Source organism: Buceros rhinoceros, unplaced genomic scaffold (assembly GCF_000710305.1).
Source record: "Buceros rhinoceros silvestris isolate BGI_N320 unplaced genomic scaffold, ASM71030v1 scaffold4634, whole genome shotgun sequence".
Classification (NCBI taxonomy): domain Eukaryota; kingdom Metazoa; phylum Chordata; class Aves; order Bucerotiformes; family Bucerotidae; genus Buceros; species Buceros rhinoceros.
Window position 1 is genome coordinate 22,965 of NW_010406359.1, and position 17,342 is coordinate 40,306.

At 42.6% G+C, this 17,342-nt stretch overlaps 1 protein-coding gene across 1 annotated transcript in view; it reads right to left on the minus strand.

Moving 5' to 3' along the window:
* LOC104491593 (VPS10 domain-containing receptor SorCS3-like) overlaps window positions 1–17,342 on the minus strand; it is a gene marked incomplete at its 3' end in the record, with an annotated part of 133,212 nt that overhangs the window by 17,334 nt on the left and 98,536 nt on the right. The window contains exons 10-13 of the mRNA XM_010134043.1: window positions 17,048–17,150; window positions 12,921–12,997; window positions 12,715–12,806; window positions 8,010–8,117 (exon numbers count right to left, since the gene is read on the minus strand). Coding sequence (XP_010132345.1) covers window positions 8,010–8,117; window positions 12,715–12,806; window positions 12,921–12,997; window positions 17,048–17,150 — 380 coding nt within the window. The remainder of the gene's footprint in view (window positions 1–8,009; window positions 8,118–12,714; window positions 12,807–12,920; window positions 12,998–17,047; window positions 17,151–17,342) is intronic.

Consider the following 17,342-nt stretch of genomic DNA (forward strand, 5'->3'; position numbering starts at 1 on the left):
CCTCCTTTTTCTAGAACAGATACAGGCAGGTGTCAGTGATCTCCGTGTTTCCCCCGCTAACGTGTCTGCGGTCCCAGCAGAAGGAAGTGCTGCCCCTTTGCCAGAAGCTGGATATGACATGCAGTCATTTCAGTCTTTCATCCTATGAGTCAGTGGATTTCCAACCAGCAATGTCCAATACAACGTGGAACCTGTTGCTCAGAACATGTAAGTTCCAAATACATGTGACAGGGACAGTGTGTGGTGGAGCAGGATGACAAGCTTTGTCTAGATCAGGATATAAGAGAGAAGATGGTTCAGGAAGATCCGTACCCGGTTGGGCAACAGCATGATGAAATGGCTGACCAGCTATAGTGGGGGAATATTTACAGGTTTGGGTCAAAAGGAATCATGAAACAAGGAAACCATGTACAATGACCACAAAAGGACAAGCTCTCCTTAAGAATAAAGGCTTGTAGCACTACCTGAACTATGTGAGATGCCTCTAACTATAGTGTGGTTCCTCTGGCGAACTACTCTTTGACACTCACTGCAGCCCAACGATGAAAAATCTGTTACAGTGAACTCTGTGGCCAACCCAGCGCTGAATCTTCCCAGCTCCAGAAAAGCTGGTGTGCTGTACAGCCCTCTGACCCATGCGAGACAGGGCCAGGCTGAGCTGAAAAGGTGCTGAGGCCATATGGTTTCTCAGCCGCCTAAGGGCTGCTGGAATCAGGGCACCAGAATATTTTATGGCTTGCTCTAACAGAAAGGTGAAAGGCTATGAGGAACTTATGTGTGCACAGCACCCTACGCCTGGCCACGTACGCCACACCAAGCCTGAGGGCTTCATTCAGTCCAGCTCAGCTGCTAGCAGGAGGACAGCACGAGATCTAGAATCCATCTGTCCTTACTTAAAAGCATAAGAAACAAAACACATTAGCTGCTAGATGAGAATATGTGGATTGTATTTTCATTGGCAAAACTTGTCCTTTTACTTAGGGAAAAGAAATCATCTATCAGGCTGCTACTCATTCTGACTCCTTCTGTAAGAGCTTTTTTTATTCACTTCAGTGAATAAAAAGCCTCCAGTCAGCACACCTTTTTCTAGTCCTCCACCCTGCACATGCTTATCTCACCATCCACTTTGTCTGAGCATTACAGACATGACTCAGCATCTCCTTCCCCCTAAGGAAAGGGAAAAGTCTGCACAGTGGGGTACTCATCTGGGACTCAGGAGATCGGATTTAATGCCAAGCTCTCCCCATGAGTGACCACGGGCATGTCCATTGTTCTGCCTCAATTTCCCTACCTGTGGAATACAACTATCAATGCTGATCTCTTTAGCATATTTGATATACTATCTACGAATAGCACTTGACTAAAATGACAGTAATGTTTGCCTCAGAAAGCCAAAGATAGACTTTACATGCCACAGAGCCTTCTCCATGCATTATTGTTCCTGCCAGCAATTTTCTGAGTACGTGGTGCAACTGCTGGGAGGTGATATCAGGTCACAGACATCCTCTTCCTAATGCCCAGTAAATCACACGATGCTGTCTGAGAAAGATTACTCTAAGCAGATGTCCTCATCACCTGACTTGTCTATTCAGGTGCCACAGAAAGACCTCAGCTCATACTGCAAGCATCAGTAGCAAAATCAATATTGTGCCTCTGTGGGCTGTTTAGGTGAATTCATGTAGCAATCCAAAGGCTAACGAATAGAGCGCTCTTCTGGCAGGGAGGGAGATGGGAGGAGGGAGACACTGATTAATCTGTGATCGTTAATAATGTTTTTAAGTCTTGCAAATGAAGTTAATGATATGGGTAATCAACTGTCTTACTCCAGGGTATAAACTGATCATCTGCTGGGATAAAATGGGAATTCCTATAACACACATTTTCTTATCCGTTGTAAAGTCGCTTGATGGCATTAACAGATTGATCATTTCTTGCAAAGGCCCAACTATTCATTACTTCCAGAAGGCTCTGAAATTAGATCAGATGATACAGGAATGCAACTCACTATGGCAAATGTCAATCATTAAGGTTTCCTAACTTAATAATTATATTTCTGCTCTCAGATCAAGTTCTAAATTTTTTTTTCTGTGTGCAGTCATTATTTTCATAGATCCATTTTAATTTCATGGACCTTATTCTGAAGAGTCTTTACATAGGTTTACACACTGCAGTTTGCACAGCAATGGACTCACAAGGACGTATCAGAGCCTTGCAGTAAAATCCATAGACAATAATAAAGCCAGTTGCACCACAAAGATATTGCAATAAAAATAAAAAGGAGAACTAAAATGTGAGATAAAACCATAATGGGGACAACAATTAAAACCTACTAGTCCTTTCTAGTTATCTAATGGTACCTACACAATTTGAATAAACCAGGTTTTGAAGTCTGCCCTCCAATCTTTCAGAAACCCTGCAGTTTTGGTAGAGTTGAGAGTATGCATAGGCTGGCTGGTCAGCCCTGGCTCCCAAAAGAAGTGAAGATAAACAAAGATAGAATTCAGAGTCTTTCACCACAACAGCACCCCCACAAGATTCCTTCTGTTGCTTTCTGTACTGGAAGTTGCAAGTTGGATTTAGTTTACCGCTGACCTCTGGTGAAATCTTTCCTCCAGATTCCCTCTTCACCAAATCCTCTGCTGAGCTCAGCAGCAGCAGAAGTTGCAGAAGAAAATCTTTTTTTTTCAGACAGCCTTTTTCTCAAGGAGTGTGAAGTGAAAAGAAACCAGATTGATGTCAGGAGAGTTTGAAGGCTTCCACTGGGCTGCAGGAATTGAGGAACTCTATGTCTTTTTTTTATGCATAGTAGACAACAACATAAATTCCTTCGAGGAAAAACAATCTCTTGATGTTTCTGCCATCCACTCACCTCTTCTCTTGTTTGCTGTGACTGCTAGCATGGGTGCCAGCTATGGAGGCAAGGTAATAGAAAGTGACAGGAAAATGACTCTTGGTTCCCATGTGATCTTGAACTCAGTGGGAGCTTGGTCCTGGGACTTTTTGCTCCTCTCTCATACTCAATTTGCTGAATCTCTGCTGAGTCCTAATGAGAATCTGTCCACGTTGCCTTCATACCTGTACATACTTTGTTGATGTCTTCCACAAGTCAGAATAAGAGTTAACTCATGGAACTCCTGGGCACATGATAATGTGACTGCTAAATCTTTAAAGGGATATAGGGGGGGAAAAAAACCTTCAAAAATTAGAAAAAACCATTAATGTCTTAGAAATACAAAGAATACTATTTTTGGCCAAGGAAGTCCCTTTTTGCAAATTTCTGTAAATGAGAGAAGTGCACAAGGGAATTTTTATATATATATCTCTATGTAGCATCCTCTACCTTCCACTGTTGAAGCATGGAACTGAGCTAGAGGGACGTCTGGTGTGACTCGGTATGGCCTGTGCTCTTAATGCTCTCTTTCTCACCTCAAACCTCTCCCAGCATCCATCTCTCCTTTTCCAACACTTCTCAATTACTTACTCATTCTGCCACCCAGTGATGGATTGCCAGTAATTTTACGGGTCTCCTGGAAAAACAAAAGCCCTCACTTCATCTCTGATAAAACTGCATGGCCATGTAAACCAGCAGGTATTGGAAAGGACCAGGGCTCATAGCCTATTCATTTACAGCCAGGAACATTTTCTAACATACACACAGTCAAGGACAGCAGTGATGGCATACCAGCTTGTATTAAATCCTCTCACTGAAAACATTAATGCTCAATGATGCCTACACAGATATATATGGATCATTAGGTTTACATACATAGAAACATATATATTTATACACACATATGTGGGTGTGTCTACATAAATACATATTTATGAGCGCAGACAAACTTAATGAAGCTCATCTATAAATGAGTGCACACACGTGTGTAATGAGCCTGCTAAAATGTTGGCAAAGCTCTGCAGGGTTGTGAAGCAAAAAAGGTTATTTCTCTTTATGCAGGTTTGGAGAGATGCTTAGCTCAGGAGATGAAGTGGCAGAGGTAATAATTATGAATCAGAGCTGGAACAACGTAAAGACCTTCTCTGGACTCACAAAACCATCTTGTCTTCGACTTGAATGGTACAGACTAGCAACTCTCTTGAGCAAATACTACTTCTGTTAGGATATATCACTATCAGCTAGAAGAATGTCATGTCCTTCCCCCTGGTGGACAACTTCAGGCAAGTAACATGCTATGCCTATGGCATGTCAGCACAGAAAATATTAGATCTGACCCACTAGAATATGAAATCTTTAAAAGATATACTAGTCACCAGTGAGGGCTGCAGGACAGAAATGTAGATTTCAAAAAAGTGGGTGCTTTCTAGGCACTCATGGGGTCACCTAAGACCGTGCCTAACCGATCATTCATATACACTCGAGTTATTCTCCTAAAGGACCCTTTATTTTCTAGAGCTGCTTTCCTCACACCTGCACCACACACTGCAATGCGCTTTGGTACACTTCTCTTGAAGTGCTGTGACACTAAGGGAGCTGAACTGTCCATCTTGTCAGATGACATGAGTGCCAAAACAATAGTGAATTTGGTGGATGATCAGCCAGGAACAGAGGAAGGAAGTCACCTTGGTTAGGCAGTAGCTCCAAGTTAGACCAGCTCACACAGTCTTGCAGTACTTCCCTGAGTGTCACAAAACTACATTCTTAGCAGAGACCATTCAGCTATGCTTGTAAGCAAATCATTTATTCTCACATTCTTACAGCCATATGAAATAACAAAATCATAGAATAATTTAGGTTGGAACAAACACCTGCAAGACATCTTGTCCAATTCTCCACTAAAAGAAGCTCCCGATTCAAAGTATACTAAGATGCTCAGAATCATATAGTGCCCCTCTATGCAAATCTATAGATTTTACTACCCTGGTATATCATTTAGGACTGTCTTAGGACATGCATACACAGCACAAAGCACAGAAGATGCAAAAAGCCTAGGATGCTTGTACAATACAGACAGCCGCTGCAACTGCTTACGTAACAGCCATGAAGTGGTATGAAATTTTGCGCTAAAACTGTTGCTGCTTCCTACAGCCCAGAGAGCCCCTCACAGGATGTGCCACAAAATTAAGGTTGGGAATAATAATCATTCTACTGATATACGGATTTTAATAAGATAGCATTATGATATAATGTTGTTAATAATGCAATACGTTAATAACAGTTGGAGTATAATGACTATTTAATACACATTCCCCCCCCAGAATACTCTTTTTTGGAGGAGGTTTAACACAGACCACTTTGATGCAAAACAATGGAAGACATTTTCCCTAGCAGGAATCAGCCGAGACCACTAGATGAAATATTTTTCATTTTCCAGGATGAAAGATAAATCTTTAAAAACCACTAATCCACCCAGTCTGGCAGTGCACAAATAGGAGTACAGTCTTGCTTTCTCTGCCTCAGCCCTGCTTCTGCTCTGAGAGAGCTCTAAGAGCTCCCACTGATCCCATCATCAGCCGGGGGATGCTAACCCCAAACCATTGTGCTCCTCTCATCAGCTTCTTGAAATCGATGGGATTTCTACCTGCAAACATAAATTCCACATACATCCAACCACCATGTGTTACCTTGGTTCAGAGGATGGCCAGTAGCAACAAAAAGGCATTGATTCTTTTTCAGCCAAAGCTTCCACAAGCTCAGCATGATCCTGCACCACACTTATAGATGAGTTCACTAAAATTCTCATTGTGAGAAATATGTAAGTGATCTGCATACAAATGGTTTGCATATGGGCTTTATAAATGGGCTCTTTCCTCCTCAGTTCCTCTAATACTGTGGATAGAAATTTCTCTAAACATTTATGGCAAGTATCATGTGAAATTGCTTTGTATGGCTTTTACAGACTATTAAGAACAGTTTAAAAAATTGCTAACGATGACAGTAATAATAAAAACAATATCAATAAGAACAGCAATAATAATATGCCTGCCAAGATTTCAAAAGGAAAGAGTCAGCTCTCAACAAAGCTGATACATGATATTCAGCAAGATAACTCAGTTCATCGGAAGACTACAAAGATATAAGTAACGATAACCTTAGCTTTACAATGCATCTTTCATCTCAAAAGAAAACTGCATTGATTTATAAATCCACAGCTAGTTGAAACTGATTGGCTCCATTGATTTCAATGAAGGTGCTGATGTGCAGATTTATTTGAGCTCAGATCTGTGTCTGCACGTGTATGTGTCTGCATGGGTGTGTGGTTGGAAAGTGATACACACTGCGCATTGCACAAAGAACTTCACAGAAAACAACCATATTAACCAATAAGAAAGCGACACATTATTGCTGCATTTGGAGAAAAATGCAAAGAGTGAACGGAATGCAGGCTCCAATCTTTAGCTGGGAATTGGCATATATTTCCCCAACAGGATGCTCACAGCAGTCTAGTGAAAAGGCTCACAGGTATGTCATATGCTGTTGTGTTTTGCTCTTTGCAAAAATAGGGGCAATATTTGCAGATAGCAAGGCAGCAGATGCACAGATATTTTTCTATGCAAACAAGTACTCCGCAATACAGGCTGGGGAATGATGGGATTGAGAGCAGCCCTGTGGAGAAGGATTGGGTGTAGCGGTGGATGAAAAGCTGGACATGAACCAGCAACGTGCATTCACAGCCCAGAAAGCCAACTGTATCCTGGGTGCATCAAAAGAAGCGTGGCCAGCAGGTCGAGAGAAATGATTCTCCCCCTCTACTCCACTCTCGTCAGACCTCGCCTAGAGTACTGGGTCCAGCTCTGGAGTCCTCAGCACAGGAAGAACATGAACCTGTTGGAGAGCATCCAAAGGTCACAAAAATGATCAGAGGGAGGGAGTACCTCCCCATGAGGACAGGCTGAGAAACAGGGTTGTTCAGCCTGGAGAAGAGAAGGCTCTGGGAAGACCCTATTGCAGCCTTCCAGTACTGAAAGATGGGGACAGACTTTTTAGCAAGGCTTGTTGCCACAAGACAAGGGGTGATGGTTTTAAACTAAAAGAGGGGAGACTTTAGCTAGATAGAAGGAAGAAATTTTTTTTCCAATGAGGGTGGTGAAACACTGGAACAGATTGCCCAGAGACATGGTAGATGCCCCATCCCTGGAAACATTAAAGGTCACATTGGATGGGGCTTTGGGCAACCTGATCTAGTTGAAGATGTTCCTGCTCACTGCAAGGCGGGGTTGGACTAGATGACCTTTGAAGGTCCCTTCCATCCCAAACCATTCTATGATTCCACAATTCTATGATATGGGTGAATCATAGCACACTACACCCCAGATCAGGAAGGTTTTTCTGAGCTCAGCTCTGCATATGCACACTGAGAATACCTTTAGCTTGAGTAAAACCAGATGTAGAGCCCACACTGCAGATAGCAAGCAATGATGTTTCAGGATATTCATACCCAGCAGCAGTCTCAGAAGACAGTCAAGGTCCACAACTGGAGGAAGCACAGAACTGTCATTAGGTGCAACCATACAGATCTCCAGCCTCTGAAGAACACTGTAGTCTCTGGGCCACCAAGGAACACAATCTCAGCAGTATTTACGAGATGGGACCTCTGGATGTCACTAGTCCAAACTCTTACTCCAAGACAGACTGTCATCAACTACAGAACTACAGTACAGGACAGATGTGACTTCTAGACAAGGCTTGAAAACTTCCAGGGATGGTGATATCACAACTCCTGTGTAATCTAACCAGGGACACACGACTTCCCAGAGAAGCAGATTTATCTGCTGTCCTATTCGAACCCCCAAGCTACAGCTTGGGAGCATATCTCCCAGTTATACCCCCTGCCACTACTGGGAAGAGATTGGCAGCATCATCTGTTTGCCACAGGATGCATGGACACCCCACCTGGGTCTGTGACCATCAGCAAAAGCCACAGAACAGCACCATGCCTTCAAGTAACACTGCATAATGCTGCACTGCACACAATGAGGCTCACCATGCGCTTGGGAATCTCCATGCACAGCTCCTGCCATCACATTTTTTAAAAGTTAAAAGCTGTTATACTTACGTCATTATCTGGGTCTCTGTGCCAGGGTCTACAAGGGATCCATCCACAAAAAGTGGTGTTGATGTGAAACTGTATTTACTCCAGGATCTTCCCTCATCAAAACTCACCCTGGGATAGAAGCAGAGAAGATTTTTACACATAAAAAGACTTACTCCAGAGCAACTGCAGCAATTAAACGTTGGCTGAGCTCTGCAAGCTCCAGAAGCTAGATCTATAGGCAGGCACCAATCTTTGCCATTTCTCAGCCCACTTATTCATGCTCCTGGTATACTTTGAAAGATCAAAGCCTTAGAAAGTATAAAAATTGGCAATAAGGACATGAATATACTTGATCCAGCTGTACATCAGACCTCAAGTGATCAAGGGGCATTGCCAAGCCCTGATTCTGAATCCGCAATAGCATGTGACAGGAGGCATCATTCAGAACATAAACAGACCTGGCCTGAATGCACAGAAATTTCTGTCAATGTCACAGATCGTTTTGACCCATGGATGTATCAATGCCGTATGTCATTAGCAACAATGTCTCTAGCCCTATTAATACTTCTTTGCAAGCCGTCTCAGAGGTGGACCTCCACTTTACGGAGAGGTGGAGGAAGGAAACCAAACTTAGCTGCAGTCAGTGGTTAGTTTGGACGCTTTTTTGCCTGTTAGAGTTGTAAAGCAAAGTTGTATGCTGGTTAAAATTAACACAATTCCCTTCTTCGAGGCTGAGAGCATTCACGCTGTTAGTGATAAGCCAGGGTGAATCAGTGGGTTTTGATTGTCTGTCCATATCCACAAACATCATGTGCCTTACTTTCTGTTTTTATCAGAGAGTATGTGTGTCCTAGCCCAGCTGACAGGGTCTTGGTTGAATTAGAGTTAGTACAACAGGCTTTTAGATTAGCAGAGGAGCATTAGCAAACCCCACTCCCAGGTACACCCCAGCAACCTCTCTATCTCTAACAACTGCAAAGGAACAGGTGAATGAACAGTCTAACTGACCACACCAACAGACAGACTGGGTCAGGACTTCGGTGGCCCCTGCCTTAGCACCTCTTCCCAGCCTCCCTCATAGCCTCCTCCACCTCATCTATGGCCCAGGAGTCCCACTGACACCACGGGAATGTCTGGCCATGGGTCTGACAGGCAGGGTGATGTCCCAGCCTGGCCTCAGCCCGTCCCTGTCCCCAGTAACCTGCCTGATGCCCAGGGCTGCGGCTGCCCCTGGCTGCCCTGCTCCTAGCTGGGGCAGTGGGATGGGCCTTGCCTGTGAGATCCCACCACGTTGTCCAAGGACATCGGTCAGCTCGCAACTTCCCAGCCCTCACATCACCCTGATAGTCTGTGCCCACAGCAGGAGGGAAAGCAGCCAGAGAAGGGGGTGCACACCCAGCTGCTACTGCAGCAGGAAAGACAGGTTGTCAGCATCCAGATCCCAGAGCTGCCGCCCACAATCAGTTCTGAAAGCAACCAAGTTTCTCTCTGCCCCTAGATTCTCCACACAACTGCTTCTGCACAATTTCTGCCCAGAATTTTAGCTCCAAATTATACCAGCAAAGGAAGAACAAACAGAGAAGCACAAAGGTTTACTGGCTATAAAATTATTTGATCCTCTCTCAGCAGGGTCGTTAGAGTTCTCTATAATTCAGCAGGGTACCTGGGCTGTGAAAGCTGACAGATTACTCTCGATGGACATTATCAAAGAGACAATCATGGCACAAACTTCTCTGAATAGCAGGAAACACTTCTCATTTCAAATGGAGCATAAAAAAGAAGTTTGCCTTCTTTTCCAGGTGAGAAAGTTTTGGGAGGATGCATATGTGTGTGTGCCCATGCATCTGAGCACCCAGATTTGTCTGAAATGGTCGGTCTTGCTGGAAACTGAACCCTCTCCACTCCAAGAAGGTAACATCAGGAACATTACGTGAGATGCCATCAAGGGAGCAGGAAGCCACTGTAGTAAGTATTACAGACAATGGTTTACACCAACCTCAGATCTCTAGTGTGGAAAGTCAAGGCTTGCAGTCACCATTTGCTAAGTATCTGTCTCTCACAGCACCTACCAAAACACCTTCACCCGATTCACAATGCACATTTGCCATAACAGGAAGCTGACTACAGACCAAAGGCAGAAAGCTGGGAGTACAACAGCATACAAAAAGCTTATCTGCCCTAAATCTATTTATTTAAATGTATGTATCTTCCCACACACCTGTGCATTTGTATGCTATTCTGCTTCCATTCTTATCTATCTAAATAGCATTTCAATTTCTAGGGAACAGCATGCTTCATTAGCTTAGCTAAAGTTCTCTCAGCTTTTCAATTACCCACCCCTCTTTTCACCAGGATGAAACTTACTGTACAATGTCTCAGCCTGAGAACTAATAGATATAAATGCACCCTTTAATCTATTCCACTCCTGCCCTTAGAACAGGTGCCTTACCGAGGCAATATGAAGCAAATTCCAAAACTCCTAAGGGCACCCTTTTGGAGGAAACCTCTTGGACCTTATCGATAGCAGCTCTAAATCACTACTTACTTATCTTGTTTAATAGAGAGTGTGGGGCTCTCACAGTACTGCACATCCCATTTCATGAGACTTAGTGAAAAGAGAGAACAAAAGGAACCTCTGCAAAGTAAACAAATGTGAACTGGAGTCTTAGCTCCTATGGAAAGTCAACCTGTGACCAAATCTTTCCTAACATCTTAAGTACGGGCACCTGTATACAACACGTTTTTTACTTCCAAAGAGCCTTCAGGAGGTAAGACACAATTAAAACAGTTACAGCTGGCTTGAATAACATAGTAATAAATGGTTAATACATGACTTAAAGCTCTTTCAGTAAGTAAGTGGCTCACCATTCACTCTTCCAGAGCTTAACTTGCCACAGCCTGATGTACCTACTGCTGGTGACACCTACCCTTGGCTAACACGCACTTCTCCTGCCTTGGCTCATACTTGGTTTGATCTAAAGACTTCAACATGGACTTGATGTCCTCTTTCTTGAGGGCAGTTCAGGAATAGTCATCACTACTGAGTTACATATCAGAAGTAAATGTTTGTAAGTCACACAACACCACATTCCAACCACAGAGAGAAAGCTGGAGTCTGCCTAGTTACTACACTCCTCTCTATGTCTAGTTATGGAGGCTGTTAGCAAGAAGATGTTGGCATAGACTAATCCCTGTTCCTGACGTAGTAAGACTACGTGTATTAAGTTATGACTGTAACAAGCTTTCTTATGATAAAACAAATGAACCTGTTTCGTGAACACCAGAAAGCAAGACAAAGATCACAACCCTCACTTTGCATATAATGACTTGCTTGTAATCACACATGGAGACACAGACTTCTGAAAGAAAACTTGGTTCCCCTAAGCCAGAAAAATTAGAAAGCCTTAGGAATATGAGTCAATATACCCTGTGGTTAACAGTCCACTATCACACAAAAAAACCTAAAGCAGTCATTTCTTTAGCTCAGGTGGTAAAAAAACGTGCTCAAATGCAACATATTCAAACTTTAATAGAAATTTATGATGCAGTCATCCCAGAGTTATCTGTCAGGTCAGGATTATAAAGTCCAGAAGCTTTTCATACTGAAAAGGTAGACATTAATGTTCTTAAGGTACATCTCTGGAACATTATCTTGTGATGGGTAAAGACAGACTGTCTCCAGCTCTGGAATGACTGTTACTTAACTAAAGGATTTTGTAGAATAATGACTCAGGTAAAGGAAACCTTAACACCTCATCAGTGTTGCCAAACACCATTGCTCTCTTCTATTTGACTGAAGGCCACATTTCTTCTTCTGCATGAAGAGAATGAGATAGCCTGTACTTAGAACCATCAAACTGACAGACAACTCAATCTTGCAGACAGGAACACAAATGTTGTCTCTGAAGGCTATTTCTAACTAATTCACTTCTAAACAACATTAGAAGCTGGGTAGGTCAGTCCCTTAGCCAAGCCCCTTTTTCACTCAAGACCAGAGACTGAAAGTGATGCTAATACACACATTTTCTGTAAAAAAGGTTCGTTCTGAATTTCAGAATGCCTTTCTCCAATGCTTAGCTGGCACAGGAATAAGAGGAGCAAAGGCAAGGTTAATTTTGAGCAGTATCTTTAGTGCTTAGACCGTTAAAACCCATTTATAGCAAAACAGTATCTTCAAGTGAGAATCATTTTGCCCTATTTCACCTTCAACTCTATTCAGTTGGCACTTCTGTATCTCTGGTAATTGATAGAAGAATCCTATAAGAGACAGCAGTGTTAGCAATATATCTCTATTGTCCTTATCAATACCTGCTGCTCTCTCCTCTCCCTCCCTTTATCTGTCTTACCAGTTTAATACTAAATTCTGTAAAGAAAAAGCAGAAGTGAGGCACACATCCTCTCAGAAATACCTGAAGCACAAAGGATGACTTCCTACCCAGTATTTATGTGTCTGTGGGAAAGAAACACCACCTGAAGTCTCATAGTAAATTACTAGTGTGAAGAGTAATTCATATATGTGTGGGATTATGTATATAGTCATTATAAAACGGTATAATAATCATTATATTAATCAATAAAACCAAAATTACAGTAAAACACAGATGGGAATGATCTCATTTGCTCATTTTATAAACACTAGCAGATGTTGACCAGGTGACACAAATGTTAGCACAACTGTCAGCTTATCCCCATCAGGAAACCTTCTCAAAGTAACTAGTTTCCTTACCACATGTGCCGGACAGGCACTGATGTGTGTTTCATAGCCACCAGTGCCCCTCCCCAGTCCAGAAACCACACGTTGTATTCCTCTTCAAAGATCTGCAAACAAATTAGGTACTGCATGAGTGCTCCACTCCACTAGGAAGGGACAACTTAAAAGACATAAAGGAATATCACAAGGTTCCATGTCTTCCTTTGCTCTGCAAAACATACCTGTCTCCAGGAATTTCCACCATCAGAAGAGATGAACATACCAGCGTCAGTGTAGGAAAGCTCAGAGCCAATATTGCCTGCAACACAAGTGTCAGACATTCTTGTATGGATAAACACAGAACTGCATTTTCCCAAGAAATCAAAATTACTTGACCTGACCAGTGATTTTTCTGTCGTTCTTGATTCTATTATCATCTAAAACCAATGCCATGGTCAGGTGGCAACACTCATTTACAAGTGAGAAACAGTATTATCAGTTTATTTTCCTAACAGATAGCATTGCCCATAATTGCAAGCCACTAAAGGCAGGCTTACTCTAGGAGGCAAGGACCTACACATTTGAAAATCTGTGTATGAAACCCCATGCTTATTTGGAGCATACAAATCATCAGAATCGCAGCAGAATAGTGGCCACTGTTCCTGGCTACCAGATATTTTAATTTCATACACAGTTTTCTCTGAACTTGTAGTCTTTGTGCTCTAGTAGGGACATTGCATCTCTGTGATCTGCCATTCTTTGTCAAGGGTAAGGTAATTGCCTCTACTTCTTGTCTAAAGGAGATGGTCTCAAACAAAGGGAAATTACAAATACAGCTGAATTTAAAGGTGAAGCCCAGGCCCCACTGAAGCCCATGATTATGGGTGTAAAAGTTCCACTTGAATGAAATCTTGTTTGTTTAGGTATGAACCTCATCTGGGGACAGAAACGGCTCAGAGAATTAAAGTGGGTCAAACGGCTTTGCAACAGAGAGGTAGAGACCAGACCTAGCAGCATTCTAAACAATGTTGATTGCTCTCATTGACCTAGTCCTAAACTGTGAGTTTAAACTTACCGGTTACTTGGTACGTTTCTTAATGTGAATCTTGGAATTTGCATTATGATGGAAACTGTTCTGCTGACAGCCTTATAGCGTGGGCTACTTTCCCTCCACCATGCATTAAGGAATGGATATGCCACACATCAAAGCAATGCAAAAAAAACCCCTCAAACATCAACCTGAATCATATACAGACAAAGCACAGCAGAACACCATTTGGAGACACCATCTCAGAGTGTGAAACAGGTTTTTGTCCAAGGTCTCTTGTCTGCGATGGCATAGAGAACCTCAAATCTTACAATGATAAACCTTAATGCAGAGTAAATAATCCACTTGGACTCAATCCTCAGCCCTTTGGAATCTCTGAGCATCCCCCAATAGTTGCAAGATTGAGATGTCCAACATCTAAAAAGCTTGCAAAAGCGCTGAATAGACCTTATTAGCTTATTCCCCACACTGTCCTGTGGGGCAGCGTTTTGCTTCTGCTTCCAGATTTACAATTGCCACAAGCACCAGGTTCACTGAACAATGCAGGTCTGCTCTAAACTAATTTGTTCTCACCTCCCCACTTCCCAAAGCACCCAGTAGTTGGGGGAAAGCTACCACAGGCACTCAGTAACTGTTTTGATTGTTGGTCTGTCAAAGTACCTTCAATCAGTGCTAGGTGGGATTATAGTGGTATGAACCTCTGTGCCACAGGAAGCAGGCAGATGTAACGCTGACAGATAATCCGTCAAAAGCCTCCCAATGATAATCACCTACAGCCATCATATTGTGGTCAAACCCATGACTTCTTTATTCAAAGCCTGTGAATTGTTTACCCAGAGAGCCACTCTTACACCCTCCACATGAGTGTTTTTAAAGCAGGTGTAATTTCCATGGGAGAAAGGGAGAGCTAATATTTTTTCTTCAAAAACAGCAAAGGGAGAGGTGGTTCACATTTGTAGCACCAACAAGAGCATAATAAAAACACACTAATGAAAATGTTAATTAAATTTCTGACATTTAATGCTGGAAAATGAGAAATTAAAACCCAGATGCGGGTTGACACTCTCCTGTCACCATCACAGAATCCAACTAGCCATTGTTGTGACAACTCTCTTTCAAAAAATAAAATTTCTGGCTCAGGGAGTCAGGACAATTCAAGGAAGGGTCTTCCATCAATGCTCAGGATGTAGGAAACGTCACACTGTCCCTCTACATAATCTTCTTCCCTGACACCAGCAGAAGTGACCAACTGCTTTAGATGAAAGTATAAGGAAAACCTGCAGTGGGCAATCATATATAAAGACAGTCTAGAGGGACACAAGGATAAATCTTCTGTGCCTGTCCAAAGGTTTGTTCAGCCCTTTCATTAGGGCTAAACATCATGAGTGAAATCCTCAAGAATTCAAAACTGACTTGAAGGCAGAAGAGCAGGTTTTGTATCATCATATTTTAAATATCAAAACTGGAAAAAACTTTTCCAAAGGAAAGAAAGTAAAAAGGGAAGATTCTGTTGCTATCACTTCTTTCTGTCTGTTTTTCTGTGCAAACCTGTTCCATTACGCTCTTCGTTCTCCCCATCTAGTTTCTTCCAGCTACATGGATTCAAACATAACTAACTTCCAAACAAATTAAGAGATTTGGCAGCTGTACATTAGATACTAAAGCACAGTTCTTGTCTTTGCAAGAATCTAACCTCTGTCTTCGTATCAGGAGTCCAAGTTTCCAATCATTGCTGGAAATGTATCACTGTAAATCAAAGAGTAAGACACAGTGTTTGAGCAACTAATGCTTGTGAGAATAGTTGCAATGCTCACCCTGGAACACATTCACCAACATGGTGAGACATGCCTGTTGTTGCGAAGCAGGTTAGTGGAAACAGATGTGGATATTCCCAACAGGTTAGGCTTTTTCTTGTACAAAGCAGTAAGACAAAAATTATATTCTGCCTTTGAAAGGTTAATTGTTAGACTGGGAAAGCATTCACATCCCATGCACTGGCAGCTTGAAAAGAACCTCATTTACTAACAAGTTAGATCGGTGCCTAGAATCTAACTGCTGCCTCTATGTGCTTCCTAAAAGGTTAAAGAAAAAAAAGCCACTGCAATCACAGCACCATAAGTACGGCTTGCTTCTAAGCATCCATCTTGCAAATGTGACCTTCCAGGAGTGATGACTCCACTTGGCTATGCACAGGAAGATCTGGAGGTTTAAACCAAACTCTCTCACTCCATTCACTGAACTGGAAATCACATGGTATTTCCCTTGTCGAGATACACATGTCATGAAGGGAACCTGTCTTTCAGGTTCTGCTTAGTCCGACAGACACAAGGAAGCATAGAATGACATGACAATGGAAATGGTTGGAAGAAACAGTGTTAATTCACATAGGCAATATGCTACAGTGACATAATTGCAAGCCACTGCTAGGCTGAAGAGGACAAAGGAGTCTTAGAAAGAATGGTTAAGCTATTTGGACATGTTTGAGCATAGGTAGAAGCTCCACTGTGAAAATGCTAGACATGCTTCAGAGACCAGCTTTCAATGGCACCAGCCATTCAGAAAGTGCTTTATTATCCCAGCAGCTCCCACAGAGCTGTGGAAGTTCTGAGTGTGGTTGGTAGCCCCATCGGTCCTGGTTAGTGTTTGACACAGGGCATGTGATGTTTGTCAGGTTAATTACAGTGGATCAGCCATTGCCACCATGAAACGTTACAACAGGTCTCCATTAAAACACTGCAACCTGCCAAAGGGCTCTTTTGCAGAACAACCCACAGTAACAACAACCCATGCAGAGTCAATGAAGTGCTGCTAGTCTTGGAGCACGACGTAGTTGAAAGTAGGTGCCATACACAAGACAGGCACTCACGAAGTCCAGACTTCCACCAGCAGGCTTTGTGACAACTCTGTGCTTGCTACTCGAAAGGTGGAACATACTGATACATCCTAGGAGCACAGCCATGATTATAGGCCCTATTCTCATTCATGATAACTCCAGCAAACAGGTAGACACCTATATCAGCGACTGCGGTGACGTCAAGTGAGAGGAGTTCGTAATACCACTTGGTAATGATCCCTCACAGGTGTGGGCTTAGACCTGCATATGTGTTATTGTAAAGCAACAAATACCTAACAAGCATTAACTTTTTTTGAAGTCAGGGGCCACAGGCCTTCTCCTAGCCCTTAGCAAATGGGAGTTAATGTGAATCAGCTCAGCGCTTGCCAAAACGGAGCTGAAAGCTTTACACCAACAGAAAACATCTCGTATATTTTCAGTCTCCCAGTGAGGTATGGGTGAGTGCTTACAAGCACTTATGTTCTCACCTGTTGCCACCAGCAGCCCAGGAGCTGTCTCTTTGCTGGAAATGCTTCCTGAAGTATAGGGATTCTCTGAGAGCTGCAGATGTAAGTGCAATGAGCAAAAGGGCTGTTGACAAGAAACAAACAAAAGGCAAAGGCTTTAATATGCAACAAGTTAAAAATCAGAGGAACCCTTGGCAACCACGCACAGATGCTATGATCCTTCCAAAAATTAGCCCTCTGCTCTTAGTGCTGTTACAAATAGCAGCATACGTTCGTTTCCTGAATAAATGTCATAAAAGTATCTGAGAGCAAGAGA